General features: G+C 44.2%; 1 protein-coding gene and 1 pseudogene across 1 annotated transcript in view; both read left to right on the top strand.

Annotated features, from left to right (window-relative positions):
- The window catches only part of atp10a (ATPase phospholipid transporting 10A), a 33,238-nt gene extending 21,722 nt beyond the window's left edge, over positions 1-11,516 (top strand). The window contains 10 exon segments of the mRNA XM_029429650.1: positions 479-582; positions 978-1,104; positions 1,407-1,591; positions 2,478-2,832; positions 7,564-7,645; positions 10,471-10,603; positions 10,685-10,885; positions 11,081-11,161; positions 11,264-11,368; positions 11,469-11,516. Coding sequence (XP_029285510.1) covers positions 479-582; positions 978-1,104; positions 1,407-1,591; positions 2,478-2,832; positions 7,564-7,645; positions 10,471-10,603; positions 10,685-10,885; positions 11,081-11,161; positions 11,264-11,368; positions 11,469-11,516 — 1,421 coding nt within the window.
- Positions 11,517-12,971: 1,455 nt separating this feature from the next.
- LOC115007008 (transmembrane protein 131-like) lies at positions 12,972-27,293 on the top strand (annotated as a pseudogene).
- The last annotated feature ends 54 nt before the right edge of the window (positions 27,294-27,347 follow it).

The raw sequence follows: 27,347 nt of genomic DNA, 5'->3' as shown, positions 1-27,347 counted from the left end.
AACGGGCTGAAAACAGCATTTAAAGCTCAAATAGTTGCAGATTATTTCTAATAAGTCGACGACTCGTTGCAGCTCCACCTCCGAGTTCTGTAAGAGACGAGCACCATCTAAAGAACGTCATCCTCTTTCATTTCTCACTTCTGTCAATTTGTTATTTTCAGTTAAATAATCATTTTGCGTGGCGCTTCCTGCCAAGCTTGTGTGTGTGTGTGTGTGTGTGTGTGTGTGTGTGTGTGTGTGTGTGTGTGTGTGTGTGTGTGTGTGTGTGTGTGTGTGTGTGTGTGTGTGTGTGTGTGTGTGTGTGTGAGTGAGACTGATGAAGCCAATCTGCTTGTGCGCTGTCCTCGTGCCAGAAAGATGCTGCGCCAGAGACCGACTCGAACAGAAAGCATCTCTAACGGCGTGTAATATGTCGCATCACGTGCAACACGGCTCTTAGAAATCTGAATTCTTCTGTGCTTTGATATTTGTCTTTTAGGAAACTCTAAAGGGAAACGCCAGAAAAAGATTGTCAGCCGGACGCAGAACTACCTGAACCTGTACGCTGCAGACGGCCTCCGCACACTGTGCATCGCAAAGAAGGTACCGGGGACCCCCCCCCCCCCCCCCCCCCCCCCCCGCTCAGATTTCACTGCTCTACACGTCGCATGATGGCTTCTTTAGTGGCTTTTTTGGGGGAGTTTTGTGTTTGTCGCCCGGCACAGATGCTCACAGGGGCCGGCCCTTCCAAAGTGACTCAGCTGCAATCTGTGCCACTTTCCCAGCCTGTTAATTTATGCTCTCACGAGCCGGGATCATTATAACCCTGCTTGTGTGAAGGCCGTTACCAAAGCGATGCGATAAAACGCCATCTCAAGGTCTCACATGCTCCTGTGGTTCCTCCTCTGCCGTGTGGGCAAAGGAGGAGAAGCTGCTCCGCTGTTCCCCCCCATGCTTTAACGTGTGTGTGTGTGTGTGTGTGTGTGTGTGTGTGTCAGATTCTGAGCAAGGAGCAATATGCCTGCTGGCTGCAGCGCCACCTGGAGGCGGAGACGGCCATCCAGGGAAGAGAGGAGCTGCTGTACGACTCGGCGCTGCGACTGGAGACGAACCTCCAGCTGCTGGGTAGATGTTTGAGTCTCTTCTCGTCCACCTTCGCCGCCGGGCTACACCTTCACACGCTGATTTAAAACAATATTGCTTTTAGCTACTGCGGCGTGTTTGGGCCGTTAAAGGTTTGGGAGAGAATCTGAAGATTAAAATAGTAAAACGTTTTATTTTGACACTTCACTTTTGCAGGATTGGATCGACTTCAGCAAATCATCATTCATTCAATGTTTTCTCCTACATTTCCCACTTTAATCTCAGGATACCCCCCCTCCCCCTCCCCCATGTTTTTAAACCTCACGTGGCTTCTTCCCCCACAGGAGCGACGGGCATTGAGGACCGGCTGCAGGACGGAGTGCCTGAAACCATCGCTTCTCTGCGGAAGGCCGGTCTGCAGATTTGGGTTCTGACGGGCGACAAACAGGAGACGGCCGTCAACATTGCGTACGCCTGCAAGCTGCTGGACCCCGAGGAGGAGATCCTCACGCTGAACGCTGATTCTCAGGTGGGCGGCAGGAAGCTAGTGATCAGAAGCGTGTTAGCATTATGAAGTTAGCATGTAGCTCCAGTGCACAGCCACACAGAGGCCTGGAGGCTGAAATAAATCTAAAACTAAAATGTCCAACTTGTGTTGGAAACTAAGATGTTACAGTAAATACAAACATTGGTACGTCTGCTAATGTTTCCCCGAGTGTTTGTTGTAAACACCTTTGGGAAATGTGCTTATTTGCTTTCAACCAGAGAGTTCGATGAGAAAATCAAAACCCTGCAGCCGGTTAGCTTAGCTTAGCCTAGCTTAGCTTAGCCTAGCTTAGCATAAAGACTGGAAATGGGGCAAAACTGCTAAAATCATATTTAGTTATGTGTGAACTGAAGAGTTGGAAGCTTCATTCATGACGTTGACATTCAAATTCTGAATCAACTTTAAAGGCTGTGCAGCTTCTGATTTATACATTTAGGGTATTAATTGTGTTTAAGTTGGTATTTGTGTCAGATTGAGAGGCTGCACTAATATTATTAGTGTTATAATATTAGTAGAATTAGATTCCAGTGGTGCTGCTTATGTGGTAAAAGTCAACATGTATTGAAAAAGGAATTCACAACATGTTTTTATCACATTAATACATATTTGTTCATAAATCAACATGCTCCCTGCAGTCACAACACCGACGCAGCTGTAATAACTAACGGCACCATAACTTTTATAGACAATAACAAATGAATCTGTTCATGTGAAGGCATGACTTTCAGTAAGCGTTGTATTAACTGACGTGAAAGTCGTCGATCTTCTAACTCTAAGAGAATGTGAATATTTCCACAACACAACATAGTTTGCGAGTTTTGATGCTCGCCGTGACCCTGAACCCTGAACACTCTGTCTGTCTCTGAAGGAGGCGTGTGCGTTGCTGCTGGACGAGAGTCTCCACTACATCCAGGCCAAATTCCTCTGCAGCTCTGCAGACGACGGCGCCAAGACATTCCCCAGTAACTCTGCACCCTTTGAGTTCTATCCCTCGCCGTCTCCATCCTCATCCTCCCACGCCGCGCCCCTCGCGGTGCTCCGGCTGGGCCTGGTGATTGACGGGCGGACCCTGGCCTACGCCCTGGACAAGAGTTTGGAGGATAAGTTTCTGGCTGTGGCGCAGAGCTGCCGCTCCGTGCTCTGCTGCCGCTCCACGCCGCTGCAGAAGAGCATGGTGGTCAAACTGGTGCGGAACAAGCTGAAGGTCATGACTCTCGCCATCGGTACGTAAATGTTCAACATCCACTGTGAGACAAGTTCATATAACATGATTCATGTTTAACACAATATAATGTTCATGGCCACCTCAACAGCTGTCTGCTGGTAACCATAGCGATATTACTTAATAACAAACGAAGTTCACTCGTTCTGCTTTCAGTATTCTAATGGTCAACTAACGGCGTGTTGAATTTAGAAAAACAATACAACTTATTATTTCTAAAGTAAATTATTTCTAAAAGAAATAAATTAAATTATTTCTAAAAACAATAAAATAAATTATTTCTAAAAACAATAAAATTAATTATTTCTAAAAACAATAAAATTAATTATTTCTAAACAAATATCCTTTTTTATTTCTAAAGAGAAAAAAATATATTTCTAAAGTAAATTATAAAAAAGCAGGAAACCGGTGGATTGCCTACTCCGGGTAGGGAATGAGCCATTACCCCAAGTGAAGGAGTTCAAGTACCTCGGGGTCTTGTTCGCGAGTGAGGGAACAATGGAGCGAGAGATTGGCCGGAGAATCGGAGCAGCGGGGGCGGTACTACAGTCACTTTACCGCACCGTTGTGACGAAAAGAGAGCTGAGCCAGAAGGCAAAGCTCTCAATCTACCGGTCGATCTTCGTTCCTACCCTCACCTATGGTCATGAAGGCTGGGTCATGACCGAAAGAACGAGATCACGGGTACAAGCGGCCAAAATGGGTTTTCTCAGACGGGTGGCGTCTCCCTTAGAGATAGGGTGAGAAGCTCAGCCATCAGGAGAGACTCGGAGTAGAGCCGCTGCTCCTTTACGTTGAAAGGAGCCAGTTGAGGTGGTTCATCTAGTAAGGAGCCACCTGGGCGCCTCCCTAGGGAGGTGTTCCAGGCACGTCCAGCTGGGAGGAGACCCCGGGGAAGACCCAGGACTCGTGGAGAGATTATATCTCCTCACTGGGAACACCTCAGGATCCCCCAGTCGGAGCTGGAGGATGTGGCCCGGAGAAGGGAAGATTGGGGTTCCTTACTGGAGCTGCTGCCCCCGCGACCCGATCCCGGATAAGCGGTAGACGATGGATGGATTATAAAAAAATAAAGTAAATTATTTTGAAAGGAAAAAAAAGTTTTTATATATATTCTATATTTCTAAAAATAAATGTATTGAACAAATTAAAGATCGATCTGAATACAAAAGGCACTATTTAAATGTTTATATATATTAGAGTGCAGCTCTTTACCAATGCTCTCTATCGTGTGTGTGTGTGTGTGTGTGTGTGTGTGTGTGTGTGTGTGTGAACAAGGAGCAGAAATTGAAATGTTGCTCTGCAGTAATACCTGCTGGCAGCCGTTTCACGCTCCACACGCAGATGTTTCCTCCCGGTCACGAGGTACTGGGTTCTGTACGCTGGTGTGTATAAAACACAAATCTGAGCCGCCGATCGTTTTAGTGTCAGAAGCTAAAATAATTTGTAAACTAATAACTCCTCATTTGATGAGCTCCTGCAGAGCATCACTGTCGCATCACCAGCAGCAGATATTATTTATAGACAAAGTCTTCAAGCACCGTGAAGACTATTCTGCTTCTTCCTCTTCCTACATCGGGACCCTGGAACATGAATATCAACGTGGACAACTCACTACAGAGTCCCACTGGACAAAGAGCCACGACCCGGGGAAAGTTACAATCAGCAGGAAACACGACTCCGAGATGGACTCGCTAATGTGAAGATATAATACATTAAATACAATTATTATCATTTATTAACAGATAAAACATAAAATTAATTCTACTCTGACTGTTACAATTAATACTTCAAGCTGAAGGGAATTTATTAATTATTCTGTATTTTTATTTTTGCAATTATATATTAACTAATTAATTAATTAAATATATTAACTCCTTCAAGAAGAGCCTAAAAACCTTTCTCTTCACAAAAGCCTTTCCCTAAAATCTTATGTCTGTTGTTGTTCTGCATTTTAGCGCCTTGAGATTGTTTTTAGCTTTGAAAGGCGCTTTATAAATACAATTTATTATTATTATTATTATTATTATTATTATTATTATTATTATTATTATTATAACTACATAGATATAGCTTCATAAAAAAGAAAATAAATTTAACAGGGATGTTTCTATTGTAATTTAATTAACAGACACAACATACAATTAATTCTACGACTGTTAATATTAATACTTCAAGCTGAACAGAATTTATTAAATATTCCGTATTTTTTAAATTTAATTTAGTTTTGTAATTGTATATAAACCATTGAGATATTGCTTAATAAAAAAGAAACTAAAATCAAGAGGGATTTGTTTTCCAATCATTATAATTTACAATGAATACAAGCTGAAGGGAATTTATTGAGTTTTCTATATTTTTATTTAATTTTCTTTTAATTAAAAGAACTACAAATGAATATGCGCTCCTCAAAGCCGCCAGACTCCATTGACAAAAACAGTAATTTAACTTTGCTGATGTCGCAAAACACTTTATTCAAACGGGATAGAAACAAAGAGTGCGAGTCGACACGATGGGGCTTTCGGCACCTTAGTAATTAAAGTTTGGGCTTAATGAAGCTGTAGCATGATGAAGGTGACACCGGGATGTCAGTGTGACTTACGACTGTCTTTTCCCCGTGTTCCGTTTATTTGTTCCCGCTGCACTCTGGAGGATCACATTTTTGCTCGCCAAGCGCTTTTGTGTCATTGCTATGTTGGCAGTAATGTGGCGGTGCAGCTTTTATTTACCCTCTCTGTGGGGAGGCTCTTCTTTGTGTTGTCCACTTTAAGAAGTGCCTTATTTTATCTCTTTTAGTTGTTTGGTCTATAAAATGTTTTCAGTTTATTGTCATAGAGGATTAAAGAAAGCAGAAAATATTCACTTTTAATAAACTGGAATCAGAATTTAGACTTTTTATACTTAATAAATTATTCCAACCGATTTATTGATAATCAAGATATTGTTGGTTTAAATGGAAATAAACTAACAAATAGAAAACTACGTTTTGTAAGTGTTGTAATGGTGCCTTTTAGACACACACACACTAACACACTAACACACACACACACACACACTGACACACAGACACACACTGACACACTAACACACACTGACACACTAACACACACACACACACACACTGACACACAGACACACACTGACACACACTGACACACTAACACACACTGACACACTAACACACACACACACACTGACACACACTAACACACTGACACACAGACACACACTAACACACTAACACACACACACACACTAACACACACACACTGACACACACTAACACACTGACACACAGACACACACTAACACACTGACACACACACACACACTAACACACTAACACACACACACACACACACTGACACACAGACACACACTGACACACTAACACACACTGACACACTAACACACACACACACACACACTGACACACAGACACACACTGACACACACTGACACACTAACACACACTGACACACTAACACACACACACACACTGACACACACTAACACACTGACACACAGACACACACTGACACACACTAACACACTGACACACTAACACACACACACACACACTGACACACAGACACACACTGACACACTAACACACACTGACACACTAACACACACACACACACACACTGACACACACTGACACACTAACACACACACACACTAACACACACACACACACACACACACTGACACACAGACACACACTAACACACACACACACACTAACACACTAACACACACACTAACACACACACACACACTGACACACTGACACACTAACACACACACACACACACACACACACTAACACACACACACACACACACACACTAACACACACACACACTGACACACTGACACACTAACACACACACACACACACACACACTAACACAGACACACACAGACACACACTAACACACACACACACACACACTAACACACACACACTGACACACTAACACACACACGCACACACTAACACACACACACACACACACTAACACACACACACACTAACACACACACACTGACACACTAACACACACACACTAACACACACACACACACACACTAACACACACACACACACACTAACACACACACACACTAACACACACACACTAACACACACACACTAACTGACACACACTGACACACTACACACACACACACACACACTAACACACACACACACACACTAACACACACACTGACACACTAACACACACACTGACACACACTAACACAGACACACACAGACACACACTAACACACACACACACACTAACACACACACACACACACTGACACACTAACACACACACACACACACACTAACACACACACGCACACACTAACACACACACACACACACTAACACACACACACACACACTAACACACACACACACACACTAACACACACACACACACACACACTGACACACTAACACACACACACACACACACTAACACACACACGCACACACTAACACACACACACACACACTAACATACACACACACACTAACACACACACACACACACTGACACACACACACACACTGACACACTAACACACACACACACACACACACACACTAACACACACACGCACACACTTGGATGGCCGTCCCAATAACATCTTTACAGATGTTGTGTTTCAGATTTGTTCTCTTGACGCTGTGATCTCTCTGCGTTGATCTCAGGTGACGGAGCCAATGATGTCAGCATGATCCAGGTAGCAGACGTGGGCGTGGGCATCTCGGGACAGGAGGGCATGCAGGTGAGGTGGAGCAGAGTGTGAGGTGGAGCAGAGAGTGAGAGGTGGAGCAGAGAGTGAGGTGGAGCAGAGAGTGAGGTGGAGCAGAGAGTGAGAGGTGGAGCAGAGTGAGAGGTGGAGCAGAGTGAGAGGTGGAGCAGTGTGTGAGGTGGAGCAGTGTGTGAGGTGGAGCAGAGTGTGAGGTGGAGCAGAGTGAGAGGTGGAGCAGTGTGTGAGGTGGAGCAGTGTGTGAGGTGGAGCAGAGTGTGAGGTGGAGCAGTGTGTGGTGGAGCAGAGTGAGAGGTGGAGCAGTGTGTGTGGTGGAGCAGTGTGTGTGGTGGAGCAGAGTGAGAGATGGAGCAGAGTGAGAGGTGGAGCAGAGAGTGAGGTGGAGCAGAGAGTGAGGTGGAGCAGAGTGAGAGGTGGAGCAGAGTGTGAGAGGTGGAGCAGAGTGTGAGAGGTGGAGCAGAGTGTGAGAGGTGGAGCAGAGAGGTGGAGCAGGATGGAAGATAACTGTAGCAGAGAGTGAGGTGGAGCAGAGAGTGAGAGGTGGAGCAGAGAGAGGTGGAGCAGAGAGAGGTGGAGCAGAGAGAGGTGGAGCAGAGAGTGAGAGGTGGAGCAGAGAGTGAGAGGTGGAGCAGAGAGAGGTGGAGCAGAGAGAGGTGGAGCAGAGAGTGAGAGGTGGAGCAGAGAGAGGTGGAGCAGAGAGAGGTGGAGCAGAGAGAGGTGGAGCAGAGAGTGAGAGGTGGAGCAGAGAGTGAGAGGTGGAGCAGAGAGTGAGAGGTGGAGCAGAGAGTGAGAGGTGGAGCAGAGAGTGAGAGGTGGAGCAGAGAGAGGTGGAGCAGAGAGAGGTGGAGCAGAGAGTGAGAGGTGGAGCAGAGAGAGGTGGAGCAGAGAGAGGTGGAGCAGAGAGAGGTGGAGCAGAGAGTGAGAGGTGGAGCAGAGAGTGAGAGGTGGAGCAGAGAGTGAGAGGTGGAGCAGAGAGAGGTGGAGCAGAGAGTGAGAGGTGGAGCAGAGAGTGAGAGGTGGAGCAGAGAGAGGTGGAGCAGAGAGTGAGAGGTGGAGCAGAGTTGATGTCTTTTCATTACTCTTAAGTGTGTTTCACATCCTCTAAATAGGATTGCCTGTTAGTTGCTGAGTCAGGAAGCTTGTCCTGTGTCCCGCAGTGAAGCAGCACTTTATGGGTTCTTTAGTCCACAGCAGCTTCTCTCTGCTCTAAGGTTATGGTTAATGCCCCCCTCCCCCCCTCATTTCTCCCCAGCACCGTGCTCCTGAAGGGGATCCTGGATAGCAATGATGGAGATTCCCAATTAAGCTCCAGGGGAGTCATCACATCTGTTACAGTCTCCGTTTCCTGTCCTTACCTGGGCCGCGGCATCAATCATTGTTAATCAAATCCGCTCCTAATGAGACAGCGGTCACTCCTCGGGATCGCACGCCGTGCTGAGACGCACGTTTCCGCGCTCACACACCGCGTTATGATTAACACACCTCTCCTCTCTCAGCAGCGGCCTCCCCATGCAGTCGTTACGGCCACGTAATTAGAGAGCAGCGGAAAGTAAATTGCGGCACAACGAGGCATCTGCTGTTATTCTTCTTGTTGATGGAGAATGTTGGCGGTCGAGACGTGTCGTAAAGGGCGAGCGGCTCGACTGTGGGGGGGGGGGTGGTTCTGGTTCAGATGTTGATGGAAGAGGCTGACGGCTGGTGTGTGTGTGTGTGTGTGTGTGTGTGTGTGTGTGTGTGTGTGTGTGTGTGTGTGTGTGTGTGTGTGTGTGTGTGTGTGTGTGTGTGTGTGTGTGTGTGTGTGTGTGGCAGGGCCAGAGTAATACCTGCACAAGTCACATGTGTGAGGGGGGGGTTGGGCGGCGCTACAAGTAGTGACGTTACTAGTTGAAGTCCTTTATTGATCTGGTGGTGACGTCTGAAGCTCTGGATCCGTTACTGACGTTATAAACAGACGAGTGTCTGTAGCCGACAGACGTGACGTAGCGAGGTATGAGGTGACGTAGCGAGGGCCTCGAGGTGATGTCAAGGGAGGTGAACTTCCAGCTGTTACACTGTGTAATAGTAAAGTCAGATATTATACAGAAATATTAATTGATATGTTTGTTACACTTATGTCAATAAAGCTTATTGAATTAAAAGTGAATAATTATCTTTATGATAGTAACTGCCCATGCATGTTAGAATTAATACATAACTATACTATATATATATTATTATTTTATATATACAGTGTACATATATAGTATTATTTTTATATTATAGTATTAATTATATTATTAAATTATTATATATATTTATATTATTATATATATTTATATTATTATATTTATATTATTTATTATATTATTAAATTATTATATATATTTATATTATTATATATATATATATTATTATTTATATATACAGTGTACATATATAGTATTATTTTTATATTATAGTATTAATTATATTATTAAATTATTATATATATTTATATTATTATATATATTTATATTATTATATTTATATTATTTATTATATTATTAAATTATTATATATATTTATATTATTATATATATATATATTATTATTTTATATATACAGTGTACATATATAGTATTATTTTTATATTATAGTATTAATTATATTATTAAATTATTATATATATTTATATTATTATATATATTTATATTATTATTTTTATATTATTTATATATTATTAAATTATTATATATATTTATATAATAGGTTGGTTCAATATAAAATAAAAAATGTTTTGCTATGTTGCTGCAGCTTACCTTGCTACATTTCCCGAGGGGGGGGGCTCTGCACACTCCCCTCACTGCCTCTCTCTGGTGTCTTGCAGGCGGTGTTGGGTGATGGCGAGTGACTTTGCGCTGCCTCGGTTCCGGTACCTGCAGAAGCTCCTGCTGGTGCACGGTCACTGGTGCTACTCCAGACTGGCCAACATGATCCTCTACTTCTTCTACAAGAACGCCGTAAGCTGCTTCCACTTCTGCTCTCCTCGTGCCGCATCTGTGCAGACGCACGTGTTCATCTGTTGTCTTCTCTTCCCACAGATGTTCGTGGCGCTCATCTTCTGGTATCAGTTCTACTGCGGGTTCTCGGGTTCGGCCATGATCGACCAGTGGTATCTCATCTTCTTCAACCTGATGTTCTCCGCCTTCCCACAACTCATCACTGGCACTCTGGACAAAGACGTGTCGGCAGAGACTCTGCAACAGCTACCTCAGCTCTACGTGAACGGACAGAACTCTGAGGTCCGTCCCGCTGCACGCCTCGTCTGCTGTGAAGAGATGCGTTGAAACCTGTTTAATGCTTCTAGTGATCTCTTGCACCCGTAGTCGAAAGTGTCCATTTAGGAAATGTTAAACGAATAATCTCTAAAGATAATCTGCAGATTATTTAAGTTTTCAGTATTTGATTTCAACACTTCTCTGGTTTTACTCCCGCAGGAATATAAACCGTACATGTTCTGGATGAACATGATTGATGCTTTCTACCAAAGCCTGGTGTGCTTCTTCATTCCTTACTTTGTGAGTCTGATTTAATTTCATCAGCTCTTCAGTCCCTTCAGTTTCTTGCTGCTCGTGCTTCCTCATCACTTCCTCATCACTTCCTCTTCCTCCTCCTGCCAGGCCTACGCTGACTCTGACGTGGATCTGTTTACATGGGGGACGCCCATCACCACCCTCGCGTTATTCACCATTCTGGTGCACTTGGGCATTGAGACCAAAACTTGGGTAAGAAGGAACCGAATCTTGGTTGTTGTCACTTTGAAATGCCCCCCCCCCCCCCCCCCCCCCCTTATGTCTCTGTGCTGCCTCGTCTCACTCAAATCAGCGTGTTGCTGTGAGAGCGGTGGAGGCTGACAGGCACGTGGATATTTAACTCCGGCTGATTAGATTGAACCAGAAAACTCTGCAGCCTCGGAGCCGATAGATCAGTTTGACAGCCAGTCTGCCTCCGTCCCTCTGCACGCTGTCCCTCTGCACGCTGTCCCTCTGCACGCTGTCCCTCTGCACGCTGTCCCTCTGCATGCTGCCTCCGTCCCTCTGCACGCTGTCCCTCTGCACGCTGTCCCTCTGCCATGTCCCTTCTGTTTCAGAGATGTTCCAACTTGAGGGGGCGTTAACGTGAACTCATTTTTCTGATTGTTCCGACGACACTTGAATGCAGCACATTCTCCCCTATGTTAACGAAAGTGAAGCATAATTTGTGTCCGCGTTCTCTCTCGGCCCGTTCTTCTCTTTTCCACCAACATAAAAATCAGGCCGGTGGTTTCATAATAATCCTTTTTATTTATAAAACACAGCATGTTTTTGTTTAGTTAGTGACACGAAGAGCAATTAAGTACTCAATGTGTGTCTTTGTCTCTTAGTCCAGAGGGTTAGTTATTGCTCGCATGTTCGCCCGGGGAAGACGCACATGAGACGGTTAGTTACAAACAGGTGAATGTTTATCAACAGATACAAATACATGTGACTATAACGCAGATGATTGTGTCACAAAGCTATTTATTAATAGCTTCTTTGCTAGCAATGAATGTTTTTATTATTAGCTCACATTTTCTGTTTATTACTTTTGTAGTGCTGAAACTCAGACTCGCTGGCTCAGATACCTTTTGGGATCAGAAAGGAAACAAAGTAGAAGAAGCTTCATCAGATACTGAGGGTCACGTGTGAGCGGACGAAAAGAGCCTTGAGCGTTTAGACGATGATTCATTTTAACAGTAATATGCTTGAATTGTAATAATACTCCCTGAAAAATGTTTTATTCTTTAAAAACTACATCTGATGTTTCTGCAACACAATCACTTCTATACAAGAAGAAATAATCCTGCTCTAAACACAAAGTTAATATAAATATCTGATCAAATAAACAAAGTGGATATGAAGGAATTCTGTAAACGTTATGTTTGTAATCTCTATAAATGTTTCTGCGTCGTCTGTCCGCTGCGCCTGGATTCCTTCAAATTCAAAAGTGTTGACATTTTGGACAGACTTGGATTTTAATTGCAACTAATTCTAGTTTTGCATTTATTGTACGTTTATTTACGCTGCGAAAGACTTCGAGAGTCTGGAAATGTGTGCATCTCTGGTCCCTTCAGACGGCTGGAACAGCTGTAACAGCTTCCTCATGTTGGACACTGATGTTCTTTGCATTTGGAAAAGAAGAACTAACACTTTTTTGTCTGTTCAAAGGTGATTCTAGCATCCGGGTATTATGCAGCATTCAGAGTGACACTTGTGCCAAAGCTCGGGAGGGCCTGTATGACGGAGCCATACACATCACCACAGATTACGAAGTAAGCAGTTGATCAGATATTCTGTGTCTTTCAAAGAAATGCACAAGCTGCACTCGGTGTAACGCTGACTCTGCTTCCCCCCTCAGATATTAACCATCCCAGTGAAAGCTCTCATTGCTGTGGGGACATTAACAGCTCTCCCAAGCACATCGTTTACCATCTTCATTCCCAGTAAGCAACACGTGTCACCTGCAGCACACGCTCCTCGGAGAAGCCTCAGGTGTTGTTGCTCTTGTCTGATATGTGTGTTTTGTTGTTCAGGGGAAAGTTGTGCATCAAAGCTTCAGTATTCAGAGCTCCTTCACTCAGAAAGTGAGGCTGCAGCAGATCCGCTCGCTGACTGAAGACATACGTTTCTATTATAAACGGCTCCGCAACAACAAAGACGAGCTGGAGCCGAGACGTAAATCTAAGGTGGCGTCTCCTCTCGTCTCTGAGCAGCATTAAAGAGCCACAAGTGTCCAAATGAACATGAACTTATTTTCTCTCTTCCATCTTTTTTCAGGTGGCAAATATTTATTTTGACGCCAGTTTGCAGTGCGGTGATCACTGTTATGTGGGGCTGCCGTTTGTGCTTAAATGTAAGTGTGTGTACAATTCAAATAAACAAGAGTATTAGGGTAAAAAAATTAATATTTAATGATTTTTACATATTGAGAATAAAGTCAAAATGTTAAGAATAAAGAGGAACTTTCAGTATACGACCGAACGCTGGTCATTTTATTTATTCTCTTAAATTTGATGTTTATTCTCGACATTTCAACTATTCTAAACATTTAGATTTTATTCTTAACATTTAGATTTTATTCTTAACATTTAGATTTTATTAACTTTTGTATTTTATTCTTAACATTTTTATTTTATTCTTAACATTTTTATTTTATTCTTAACATTTAGATTTTATTCTTAACATTTTTATTTTATTCTTAACATTTAGATTTTATTCTTAACATTTTTATTTTATTCTTAATATTTTTATTTTATTCTTAACATTTTTATTTTATTCTTAACATTTAGATTTTATTCTTAACATTTTTATTTTATTCTTAACATTTAGATTTTATTCTTAACATTTTGATTTTATTCTTAACATTTTTATTTTCTTAACATTTAGATTTTATTCTTAACATTTTTATTTTATCAAAGTCAAAATTAAAATATATATATGTTCCTTCCCCAGCTGAGTCCAAGCCTCACGGGCTGTCGCTACAGGAGGATATCTGGGACGCTGACGTCGATCTCCATCAGAAACTGCTCAGACGATGGAAAGAGCTGAAGGAGCGCTCGGGCCACAAGTGAGTAAATCAGGAGTCAGGATTCATCTCTGGGCTTTGGGTTCAAATGTTACTGTTAAATGAGCCGCTCCACATCGATGGGCTGTTTACCACGACGCTGTATTGGGACCATAGTAGGTAAAAAAAGAGTTCCAAGATTAAAGTTCTACATTTATGAGAAAAAAACAAACGGCTTCACTTTGCAAGTTTGGATCAACTCATCACACCACGCTGCACATTAATGTCTTTATACTCTCAGAGAATATTCAAGTGTTTTTCTTCTCTTATTTATTACCTAAAACAGCTGTAATTCACATGTTGTGTTTTTATTTTCTCACTAAAGGATTGAAGCCGTCTTTGAAGTCAACACGGACCTTCAGAAAAACGTGCAAGCTAAAATAACGGCGCACTTGACGTGGCCCTCGCTGGTCAACTCCTCGCAGCGCATTATGTTTTCCTCTGACCAACACAAACAGCTCCTCTGTGAGTAGATGCAACAGCCTCTTGTGCACAAACACAGGCTGTCTTAGGTGTTGTTAAAGTGGGACATGTGTCTGTGTCTCTCCAGGAAGAGGAGGTGATTCTGCAGAATCCGGCCGACGTCCTCGTCTACGTCCAGGTTCTCCCCTTGGCCTTGTTACCCAACCCCTCCGTGTTCTCTGGAAAGCTGGCTGACAGGTGGGAAATCTTTACGCGCCCGTTCAGCACCTTCCTGTTCTTTAACCTCGTCTCACTCTGTCATCTTCTCCGCTTCTTACTTCCCAGGCTGCCATTAGGAAAATTTGTCCAATACAACATCGACACAAACACCTTAGAGTTCCAGGTTCACAGAAATCAAGTGAGTGAAATCCAGAATCAGCAGTTTGCAGTATAATTACATTGACGGATGCAGTTTGTCTCTAATGTAATCTCTGTTTGGTGGGGCAGAAGTCTCGCATGAAGAGCAGTACAGGGTTTTGTAGAGGGCTCAACCAGACCCTTCGGGTACAACCTCCTGCTGCTGCCCGGAGAAGTGAAGTCCTTCAAGCGTGAGGTTTCACTCCCACCAGCAACCACAGCGTCTCCTCCCTCCTCATCGTCAGGTCAGCAACCGCTTCAGTCTTCTTCTGGGTGTTTGTCTCGTGGAGCATAAAGACACGACAACGAGCATTTCTTAAAACGTCCACTTTAACATTTGGTGCTCAAAGGTTTTTGACCGTAACTCAAGAATTAATGAGTTCTGTGTGTCGTGTGTGTGTAGGTGTGTGATGTGTGTGTGTGTGTCTGTGTGTGTGTGTGTGTGTCTGTGTTGTGTGTGTGTCTGTGTGTGTGAGGCCTTAATTAGACAAACCTTAAATTAGCGTCTGTAGCAACTGGACTTCAGTCGGTGCAAACACACAAACACAGACACACACAGACACACACGCACACACACACACAGACACACACACACACACACACAGACACACGCACACCACACACACACACACACACACAGAGACACACACACAGACACACACACACAGACACACACACACACACTGCAGTTTCATATCGTCTCAGTTCGTGTTTAAAGACGTCGTCTCATCGACCAACATATTTAATCAAAGTGCAACCCTGTGTTGCCGAATGATAACAAAGGAGCCTTTAGTAAACATGCTCTGTGCTTTATTTAGGAATAATCTGACTGTGATCGACACAATCATACTTCACGGTCGAGGCACAACGGAGAGCCTGAAAGTGGCGGGGAAGCCTCCGGGACAAGGCAGCTCGCTGAGGTTCAAGATGACCGAGGCTCTGCTGAAGGACTGCACAGACAGTGAGTCAGTGTGTCAGTGAGGAGAGCGTCTGTCCATCATCACCTCCACAATCACTGTGCTGTTTTCTTCTGAGTCGCTACAGTCTACAATAATAGATAATAAATCCTTTGTCCCTGAAAATTGTTATTATGCTTCATTATTCCAGAGACAAAAATAAGGAGCCGAACTTCACCCTCAAAAAGGACGTTCAGGTGGAGAACACGGGCCTGCTGCCCGATCACCATCCGATCGGCAGAGATCAACGGACAAGTGTGTGAAGGATACGGATTCAAAGTTCTCAATTGTCAAGAATTTGCACTGAAGCCAAACGCTTCAAAAGACCTCATCATACTGTGAGTGAACAAGTGTGTGACTTCTGGTGGCTGAGGAGAGGGAGGGAGAGAGGGAGGAGGGAAGAGAGGAGAGAGAGGGAGGAGGGAAGAGAGAACGAGGGGAGAGGGAGGGAGAGAGAGAGGGGGGAGAGAGAGAGAGAGAGAGAGGGGGAGAGGGATGAGGGAGAGAGAGGGGGGTGAGGGGGGAGAGAGAGAGAGAGGGGGAGAGATGAGAGAGAGAGAAGAGAGAAGAAGAGACAGAGGGGAGAGGGAGAGAGAGGGAGGGAGGAGAGGAGAGAAGACGAGAAGAGAATAGGGGAGAGAGAAAGAGAGAGAGAGAGAGACAGGGAGAGAAGAACGAGAGGGGGGAGAGGAGAGGAGACGAGAGAGAGAGGAGAAGAGAGGAGGAGAGAGAAACGGGAGAGAGAGAGAGAGAGAGAGAGACAGGGAGAGAGAGAGAGAGAGGGGGAGGAGAGAGAGAGGGAGAGAGAGAGGGAGAGAGAGAGAGAGAGGGAGGGAGGGAGAGAGAGAGGGGGAGAGAGGGAGGAGAGAGAGAGGGAGGGAGGGAGAGACTGAGAGGGAGGGAGGGAGGGAGAGAGGGAGGGAGAGACTGAGAGGGAGGGAGAGAGAGAGAGAGAGACAGGGAGAGAGACAGAGAGGGAGAGAGAGAGAGAGAGAGAGACAGGGAGAGAGACAGAGAGGGGGAGGGAGAGAGAGAGAGACAGAGGGAGAGAGACAGAGGGAGAGGAGTGAGGGAGAGGGGTGAGGGAGGGAGAGGACTGAGAGAGAGAGAGGGAGGGAGAGAGAGGGAGGGAGGGAGAGACTGAGAGGGAGGGAGGGAGGGAGAGAGACTGAGAGAGAGAGGGAGGGAGAGACTGAGAGGGAGGGAGAGACTGAGAGGGAGGGAGAGAGAGAGAGGGAGGGAGAGAGAGACTGAGAGGGAGGGAGAGACTGAGGGGGGAGGAGAGACAGGATGAGGGAGGGAGAGGAGAGAGCGAGGGAGGGAGAGACTGAGAGGGAGGGAGAGAGAGAGAGGTGAGGGAGAGACTGAGAGACTGAGAGGGAGGGAGAGAGGAGAGAGGGAGGGAGAGAGACTGAGAGGGAGGGAGAGAGAGAGAGAGGGAGGAGAGACTGAGAGGGAGGGAGAGAGAGAGAGGGAGGGAGAGAGACTGGGAGAGACTGAGAGGGAGGGAGAGGACGGAGAGGGAGAGGAGAGGGAGGGAGGGAGGGGGGAGAGAGACTGAGATAGAGAGGGAGGGAGAAAGAGAGAGAGGGAGGGGAGGGAGGGAGAGAGACTGAGATAGAGAGGGAGGGAGGGAGAGAGAGAGAGGGAGGGAGAGACTGAGAGACTGAGAGGGAGGGAGAGACTGAGAGGGAGAGAGAGGGAGAGAGAGGGAGGGGAGGAGGAGAGAGACTGAGATAGAGAGGGAGGGAGAAAGAGAGAGAGGGAGGGAGGGAGGGAGAGAGACTGAGATAGAGAGGGAGGGAGAAAGAGACCGAGCGGAGAGGGAGGGAGGGAGGGAGAGAGACTGAGATAGAGAGGGAGGAGAGAGAGAGAGAGAGCGGGAGGAGAGGGAGAGCCTGAGATAGAGAGGAGGAGCGCAATGAGAGGAGATGAGGAGGAGAGAAGGAGAGACTGAGAGGGAGAGAGAGGGAGAGAGACTGAGAGAGGGAGATAAGGGAGGAGGGGGGGAGGGTGGTGACGGACGGACGAAGAGCAGAGAGGGAGACAGAAGCTCTATTAATACTCGTCTTATTTGTCTTCTCTTAAAGTCTCTCACAGGAGACACATTTCACTTGATACGTCAACATATTCTCAAATGTTAGCTACAAACTGAGCTGTACTGAATTATTATTATTATTATTATTATTATTATTATTATTATTATTTACATTAAAAGCTTCCATTGAAGGGTTTTTATGTAATTTGTCCTCATTAAATAAGTTTTTCTTTTTTAATAAATCAACATTGTTGAATGTAACTCGTCAGTGTTTGCATCCTGTAAACTGCATCTTGTTTTTCAGTCTAAACGCCAACAAATATGTATTAAAGCAGAATATTTGGTTTGATAAAAACATCTATTGTTTTTCACTAAATGTTGACTTCTGGACTTTAACGCTGCAAAGTCTGAAACATCCTGCGCACAGCACTGGAGTCTAACTCTACTAAACGTGTATTACTTATAATATTAGAGTTATTATTATTTAGCAATATGATTCATTCTAAAACCTCAATAGAAGCTCATGTAAAAAATAAAAACTGAATAGATTTGTGTCTTCCAAATAAATAATCGCATAATTTCTTGTAAATGTTTTAATTGAATCTCATAAATTTACGATTTTTTTGAGAACGTTTTAAACTCTTAACATTTCCTTCCTCTCCTCGCAGGTTTACACCCGACTTCACTTCGTCTCGAGTGATCCGGGAGCTGAAATTGGTGACATGTGGAGGCTCTGAGTTCGTGTTTGTCCTGAACGCCTCCCTGCCCTACCACATGTTAGCTGCGTGTGCAGAGACCCTGCCCAGACCGGGCTGGGAGCTGGAGCTCTACGTCATCGTGTCTCTCATTATGAGGTGCGTTGTAGCATCAGCGCCGCCAGCGATTAAATACATTTTGTTTAAAACCCGGCTAACTGCTCGTTTCTCTTCAGTTCTATGTTCCTGTTGGTGATTGCCACGGCCTACCTGGAGGCTCAGAGCATATGGGAGCCTTTCAAGAGACGCGTGTCCATGGAATCCAACTCCAACATGGAGACCGGGAGGCCATTTAATCTCAGGGAAATCGTGCAGATCCACAGTGATTCAAAGTAAGTGTAACACGGAGGCCCAGTTATATCTCGGATAAATGTTGAGCATCGTGGTGTGGTGGTGCAGCAGCGGTGCATCATGGAAGTTCTTCTCTCCTTTGGTTAGGGTTAAGGTTAGTTTCTCCTGCACGCTGTTCGGCTGCCGCGAACATCTGCTCAGCTTGTTTCTCTGAGAACTTAAGATCCAGAAGTTCAAGTTAAAAACACCAGGATGTAGAAAGTGTCTTAAAACTGGATCAACAGTCAGTTTATGAAGCTTCTGGTTACAAACACAACGCTGACGCTGCTCAGAGGGGAGACGACACCATGACAGGAGAGAGGAAACGTTACCTTCAGGGACATTACACATGTCTCTGTCTCACTACATATACAACACAGGACTGATGACACCATGACAGGAGAGAGGAAACGTTACCTTCAGGAACATTACAACTGTCTCTGTCTCACTACATGTACAACACAGGACTGATGACACCATGACAGGAGAGAGAGGAAACGTTACCTTCAGGAACATTACACATGTCTCTGTCTCACTACATATACAACACAGGACTGATGACTCCATGAGAGGAGAGAGGAAACGTTACCTTCAGGGACATTACACATGTCTCTGTCTCACTACATATACAACACAGGACTGATGACACCATGACAGGAGAGAGAGGAAAACGTTACCTTCAGGAACATTACACATGTCTCTGTCTCACTACATATACAACACAGGACTGATGACACCATGACAGGAGAGAGAGGAAACGTTACCTTCAGGGACATTACACATTTCTCTGTCTCACTACATATACAACACAGGACTGATGACACCATGACAGGAGAGAGAGAGAGAGGAAACGTTACCTTCAGGGACATTACACATTTCTCTGTCTCACTACATATACAACACAGGACTGATGACACCATGACAGGAGAGAGAGGAAACGTTACCTTCAGGGACATTACACATGTCTCTGTCTCACTACATATACAACACAGGACTGATGACACCATGACAGGAGAGAGGAAACGTTACCTTCAGGAACATTACAACTGTCTCTGTCTCACTACATGTACAACACAGGACTGATGACACCATGACAGGAGAGAGAGGAAACGTTACCTTCAGGGACATTACACATTTCTCTGTCTCACTACATATACAACACAGGACTGATGACACCATGACAGGAGAGAGAGGAAACGTTACCTTCAGGAACATTACAACTGTCTCTGTCTCACTACATATACAACACAGGACTGATGACACCATGACAGGAGAGAGGAAACGTTACCTTCAGGGACATTACACATGTCTCTGTCTCACTACATATACAACACAGGACTGATGACACCATGACAGGAGAGAGAGGAAACGTTACCTTCAGGAACATTACACATGTCTCTGTCTCACTACATATACAACACAGGACTGATGACACCATGACAGGAGAGAGAGGAAACGTTACCTTCAGGGACATTACACATTTCTCTGTCTCACTACATATACAACACAGGACTGATGACACCATGACAGGAGAGAGAGGAAACGTTACCTTCAGGGACATTACACATGTCTCTGTCTCACTACATATACAACACAGGACTGATGACACCATGACAGGAGAGAGAGGAAACGTTACCTTCAGGGACATTAGTGTTTCCCAAAGCCCAAAATGACGTCTTCAAATTGTTGTTTTGTCCACAACTCAAAAGATATTCAGTTTACTGTCATAGACAATTATAGAAGCCAGAACATATTCACATTTAAGAAACTAAAATCAGAATCAAAATAGTTGCCTATAAATGTAATAGTAACTACTATTACTAAATTACTTTTGTGCGAAGGTAAATTATTACGTTTTCATGATGTGTTCAATTGTAATGTAAATGTTTTTTGTGTTTTCACAGCAAAATAAAATAGATATTAGAGAAGGAACCGTTTAACTTCCTAACTAACAGCAGAGAGTGTTTGTTGAAGTGCATGAGATAAACGTGGAGTTGTGTTGTTACTGGTATCGACTGCTACATTCCTGCTATGGCGACGTCGTGACTCACAAGAAGGATCCACATCCGGGTATATTAGAGCTCATCTGTTTCTAGATATATGGATTTACGTAAAGTGTGTTTTACCTTAAGTTTTCTTTCCCCTCTCAGGTTGAACGATTACGGCGACCCCCCCCAGAACTCCAGAGGAGTTTATGCGTCCAGCAACGGAGCAGCTCGTATCGGAGGCCGACAGGGAACCGGCCGCACTTTATCCGACTCGGACAGCCAAGACAAAAGGTCCAGGATCGGCATCGGCCGCCCATCTATGCAAGCTGCTTCCTCGCAGCTGACCAAAGGAAGCACAACCTCCGGCCAAGACGGCGCTCCGGCTGCCTGCCAGCTCACCAACCGGAAGGCTCGGAGCACCAAACTGCCGGAGCTCCAGATTCAGAGTTTAGCCGGGTCGGCGCCGCCGCTAAGAGGCCTCTGCCCCGACGACACAGAATATGCCAACCTGATCGGAGCCATGGACAACGACCTCGACCGTCCAGATCCGCTCAGTGCTGAGACTCTACAGGAGCAGAGCGCTCAGTCCATGCAGAACAAAGGTAGGGCTGCCGGCACACGCACCTTATCCTCTACTATCCTTTTCATTGAAGTTCATTGTATGAAACTGTAAGTCCTTCTTTAATGCAGCACCACAATGTTTACATGTCAAAGTGCAAACCTAGGATAAGTCTTGAGAAATGTCCGGTGACGTCGACTCTTTTAAAAACGCATCAATGCAGACGAGATGAGTGAGAATGATCTAATATTTTATATAGTGACGAGCGCGTTGCCTTCTTTATACAAGTCCAACATGATAGACATGTTTTCAAAAGGGCTTATTGTTGTTATTATTGTTATTATTATTATTATTATTATTATTATTATTATTTAGTTCAGGAGTGAAACTCTAAAAGAAATCCAACAAATGCATCATAATTATGTACAGAAATAATGAGGATATAGCAATAAATATGTTCCTTTAACTTACACCTTTAATTATATATATATATTAATAATTATTCAAAAATCTATTAATTTATAGTTTATTTATTTTAGTTTTTGCCTGATGAAGGTCTGACACACACACACACACACACACACACACACACACACACACACACACACACACACACACACACACACACACACACACTGGCACCGTCAAACAATGTACAAAATAAATCCAGATTGCCAATTAAAGGGGAACTTTGCAGATGAGCGTGCCGTTATTCTGCACTATTGTTATTCTGCATGTTCTGCTCGCTGCAGTATGAAACAGACAAACATGCTTCAGTGTAAAATGTTGACGTCGGACACATTTCTTCAGCATCGATGACGCACCTGCACGTGTTGTTATCACGAGAGCAGACGCCTCTGTAATCCCTGACGTGTGTTTGATGTGTGGGTGTTAATTTGTTTCCAGTGTTGGACTCCAAAGGGAAGCTGCGCGGCAAAACAAAAGCCCAGAAGAAGAAGGAAGAGAAAGAGAAGAAATCCACAGTGAAGACTCAGGGAGACGAGCTGAAAGAGAACCTGGCGGACAACGACGACAGCTCCTCCACCACCACAGAGACGTCCAATCCAGACGTGGAGACAAACAACAAAGAGGTATCGAGATCATTTCTGCCAACTCTCTGCACGTGCACGTGCACGAGACTCGAAGGCAAGCGGCTGAAGAGAACTTCAGGACGCATAAACCTTTCAAAGGAATTAAATAGAGAAATAATCTCCAGCGTGTCGTCTGTTTTCCTCCCTGCAGCCGTGGAGATGATTATTAACTCATTTATTTATGTGCTATTTCCAAAAGAGCTCCCTTTTCACAAATATTTATTATTATTTATTATTAATAATATTAATTTGTTCCATTTGTCTAAAAATATGGAATATAATGTTTTTGTGTAAATGCTAGAGCTTAATGATAAATGATGTTAAATGTCTTGTGTTGTCAAAGATTGACTTTAATATCAAATATAACTGAAAACATTAAATTAATGAAATTAGATTCATCGATGATCAAAATAGATTTTAATGATTTTTATGAAAAATTACTTTTAAGGATTAATCGATTATCTTTCTCTCTCTCGACTATTCGATTAGTCGACTAACAGTTCTCTACTATGGAAATGATAATAATAATAATAAGCATGCTGCTGTCATTTCTTCCAGGAACCAGTGAAAAAGAAAGGCAGGACAGTAACTACAGGAAAAGTGAAAGAAGAGACTTCAGGCGTCCTCGTCAAACCCAAACCTAAGAAACCAGGAGCCATAAAGAAAGAGATCCCAGCAGAGAAATCCAGGTCTGTTTGTTGAACCGCGGCCGATGTTTCATGCTTTATATGAACTCCTTCTTATGGCGAGTCCTTCTTGTCCTCAGTTCTCTGGAGCTGCCGTACGTCACACCGCTGGAGAACAAACAGCGTAAGAGCTTCACCTCCAAAGCTCTGCACCCGCCCTCCAGCATCCCAAAGACCCGGCCGCTGCAGAAACAGAGATGTGAGTTTCTTCACCGTCGTGTCGTCACTGAGCTTCAGCTCTGGGTGTGTTTGTGACGGGATGTTTTGTTTTGGCAGTCGATGGGAAGCTGGACGAAGGACGCCCCTTCCTGCTGGCCAAACTGCTGTCCAGCGTCCCGGTGCCGGAGCTGAGCCACAGCAGCAGCTCTGAGGGGGAGAAGGAGTTCGCTGCTCCCGAGTGGGACGTGCCACTTTCCAAGAACAGCGTCCGTAAGTCCTGTCGACTTCTTATTCTTCTGTGGAAAGACAGACATCAGACATTTCATGGACTTCAACATGAAATACGTAAAGAAAGAACTAATCACAGGCTCAACCACTTATGCACCTCCGTACGACAAACATTCAAGATTCAACATTCAAAAGCTTTATTGTCATGTGCACCAAAGCTACGGGGCAGTCCCAGCTCCTCCAATGCAACTTACTTAAAAATAAATAAAATAGTGCAACAGACACAATGCTGCAAGTAAAATGCAGGAATAAGTCAAATATATTTGTATAAAATAGAAGATAAAACAACAATTTAGAATACTGTACATGAATTAAATACTGTAATAATAAATATATATGTACATACATGTACCCAACATTGATCCCTGACCTGCTCCTCGCGTCCTGCAGAAGCAGACAGTCTGCAGCAGATCTCCCTCCAGACGTTGAACGCAGATCCTTTCCTGAAGAGGTCCATCACAGCGGGGACCTGCTCCCCTCCTCCGACCTCCCCCATCCTACTGTCCCGGGGCTCCTACAGCAGCGTGCTCAACAGCTGCAGGTAACAGGCTGCACTCACACGTGTGATGAAAAACACACAATGCTTTGTTGTCTCATTAAATTAAAGTTAAATTAAATTAACTCTTTATCTAACAATTAATCATTATTCATTTTGCATAAAAAATGTCTGCGTCAAAAAACTGCCATAAAATGATTTATTTCATTAAATAAATAAATATTCATTAAGTTTCTAATTTGTTTACATAATGAAACTTATATTCAAATATATTTTCAGTGTGTTAATGTGTTTTTAAACTAAGAAGAAATAACTTGTAACTCTTTGAAAAGTTCTTTATAAATATTGTTATTGGTCGTATTATAGTATTAATGTAACCGTCATTCTGCAGCGAGCTCAACCAGAAGAAGGCCCCAGGAAGTAAACTGTGTGCCGCCGCTCCACTCCCGGGTAAAAATGGGAACCCCACGTTTGCTGCTGTAGCTGCTGGTTATGATAAAAGCCCCGGTACGTATGTAAACACGCGCCCACGTGTGATTGACGTGCACAGTGTGTGGCTGTGTGTCTGATGTTTGATGTTCTCGTCAGGCGGCTCTGGTCCGGGTAAGACTGACAAGACTCTGCCACACATGACGTCGGTGGAAAGTGACAGCTCTGACAGGTGACGTGAGACGAGCTCTACATCAGACATGAAAACAAGATGTCGTCCCAATTTAAAATATTAAAATGTAAAATATTTGTTTGTCCCGTAGCTCTGGATTGTGGAGTCCCATCGACACAGCCAGCAGTCCAAACTTCCACTCTGCAAACTCCTTCTCTGCGTTTGGACCGAACAACTCGTTCAACCTGACCGGAGGTGTGTGGGTGTGTGTGTGTGTGTGTGTGTGTGTGTGTGTGTGTGTGTGTGTGTGTGTGTGTGTGTGTGTGTGTGTGTGTGTGTGTGTGTGTGTGTGTGTGTGTGTGTGTGTGGTTTTCAGAGGTTTTATATATATATAACACAATGTTTATATAGTTTCATTTATTATATATATTAAGTTTTATAAAAAAATGTTTTAATTGTTAAAATCTTAGTTTTAGTTTTTATATATTTTGTTGTAGTTTTTTTTATAGGTTTAATGTCTCCTAAAATTAAATGAATTTATGTTCTATTGTATTAAATATTGATTATTTATTTAACCAGGCAATATCATTTCAGTTTAGTTTGTCATAAAGGATATCACTTTTCTAATTAGCTTCAGTTAACGACGTTTTAGATTATGATGATAACCCTGTGTGTGTGTGTGTGTGTGTGTGTGTGTGTGTGTGTGTCTGTGTGTGTGTCTGTGTCTGTGTCTGTGTGTGTGTCTGTGTGTATGTGCGCGCTTTTAGTTTTCAGTGGCATGAATCTCCCGAAGTCGTCGGAGCCTCAGCAGAGCTGGCCCGAGTTCCCGTCTGCCTCGTCCATCTGGGACATCCCGGGCAACGACTCTCTGCACTCCTGGCCCAGCAGCTCCAGCTCCCCCACTGCTCCCACTGCAGTAAGATGTTCCTGCACATTAAGACTTCAGTCCTGCTGGATGTAGTGACTACAAGTCCCAGAATACTGGGGCAGTAAAACAAGCTGTTGGCTGTCCATCATTCTGTGAGCCGCCAGGATCTGATTTCATTCTGCACACGGCACGGCTGCGAAAGTGAAAGTAGTCGTTGGTTTCCTGCTGCTGACTCATCCATTACTCCCCGTTGTCAAAAGAATTCCCAAAATGGCCGTCATTTTTGTTAAAGGATACTGTGCCGTGTGCAGCTCACTGACAAACACATTTCATTTTCTGCGACTTGTGTTTGATGTGAAGTAGAGAATATTTGGCTCCAACACTTTTTCATGACTTTTGAAGGACGCATAATAAAAAGTCCACAAACTTCACAAGTGACCTTCACTCCAAGTGTTGAGTGTTGTGTGAAGGTCAGACAGCAGCTTCTCTAGCAGTTAGTAATACTTCCCAGACATTAAAGCAGCTCACAGATGCTCTTGTTGGTGTTTTTCAGTCACTCCTGGGAAACGTCCGCAGCCCCTGGTCTGCCGCGACGCCCTTCGGCAGCTCCATTTGGTCAACGAGCGCAGATTCAGCCTTGCACCCTTTTCCTCCGACGACAAACTCGACGACTCTGACCGACCTGGTGAGCAGCCCCGCGCCGTCGCCGCCGGCGCCCACCGAGATGAGCCGGACCTACAACCCCTGGAGCATGTGGCGGCCCACCCTGAGCCGCCGCAGCTCCGAGCCCTGGCCGAGCTCCTCCGACAACGCCAATTAAACTGCACTTAACAGAGGAGACGTTCTCTGTGCGCTCAATCTAATTCTTTTATTATCGGAGAATCCCAACAGAAAGTTACTTGAAGTGTAAAGGGTTGTGTAGCCCCAGCGCTGCAGGTTACCAACCCTGCAATTTAGTTCTCTGCAGCTTTTTATTCATGGGGCAGAAATGCTAACTTTTTATTTGGATTTGTTTTAACAGGTGCCCCTAAATTAAAACAATGTTGATAGCATGGTATGCTAATGCAGACATGTTGCTGTTATAGAAGGCTGGTGATGCTGCATTCTTCTCAGTCTGTCTCAGTATTAACGTTGCAACAGACGACTTATTTTACAGCCAAGTGTCTTGTTTTCACAATCATTTTGGTTTCTTATAAAAGTTGCTTTGAAAAAAAGTCAAATTTGAATTTAAATCATCGCACTCGGCTTTTATTTGTCAGCAGGGATCTTTCACAACAGCCCCACAAACCTTCACGTTCACATTTTAAAGTGGGCCTAAAGCCTTCTGGGACAATAAATTGGTGATCCAACACTTTACGTTTGAGGTTTGTATTGTCCATCGCCTCTTTGTCAGCTAATTTAAATAAAGGATTTCAGCAGAACTTTTTATTTTTTCTTCATGTTTTGTTTTTTCTCCATTGAAAAGTGCAAAGCTGCAGATTCAACACA

Source organism: Cottoperca gobio, chromosome 4, assembly GCF_900634415.1.
Source record: "Cottoperca gobio chromosome 4, fCotGob3.1, whole genome shotgun sequence".
Classification (NCBI taxonomy): domain Eukaryota; kingdom Metazoa; phylum Chordata; class Actinopteri; order Perciformes; family Bovichtidae; genus Cottoperca; species Cottoperca gobio.
The sequence above is the reverse complement of the archived record's forward strand: the minus strand, read 5'-3'. Positions and strand labels throughout refer to the sequence as shown.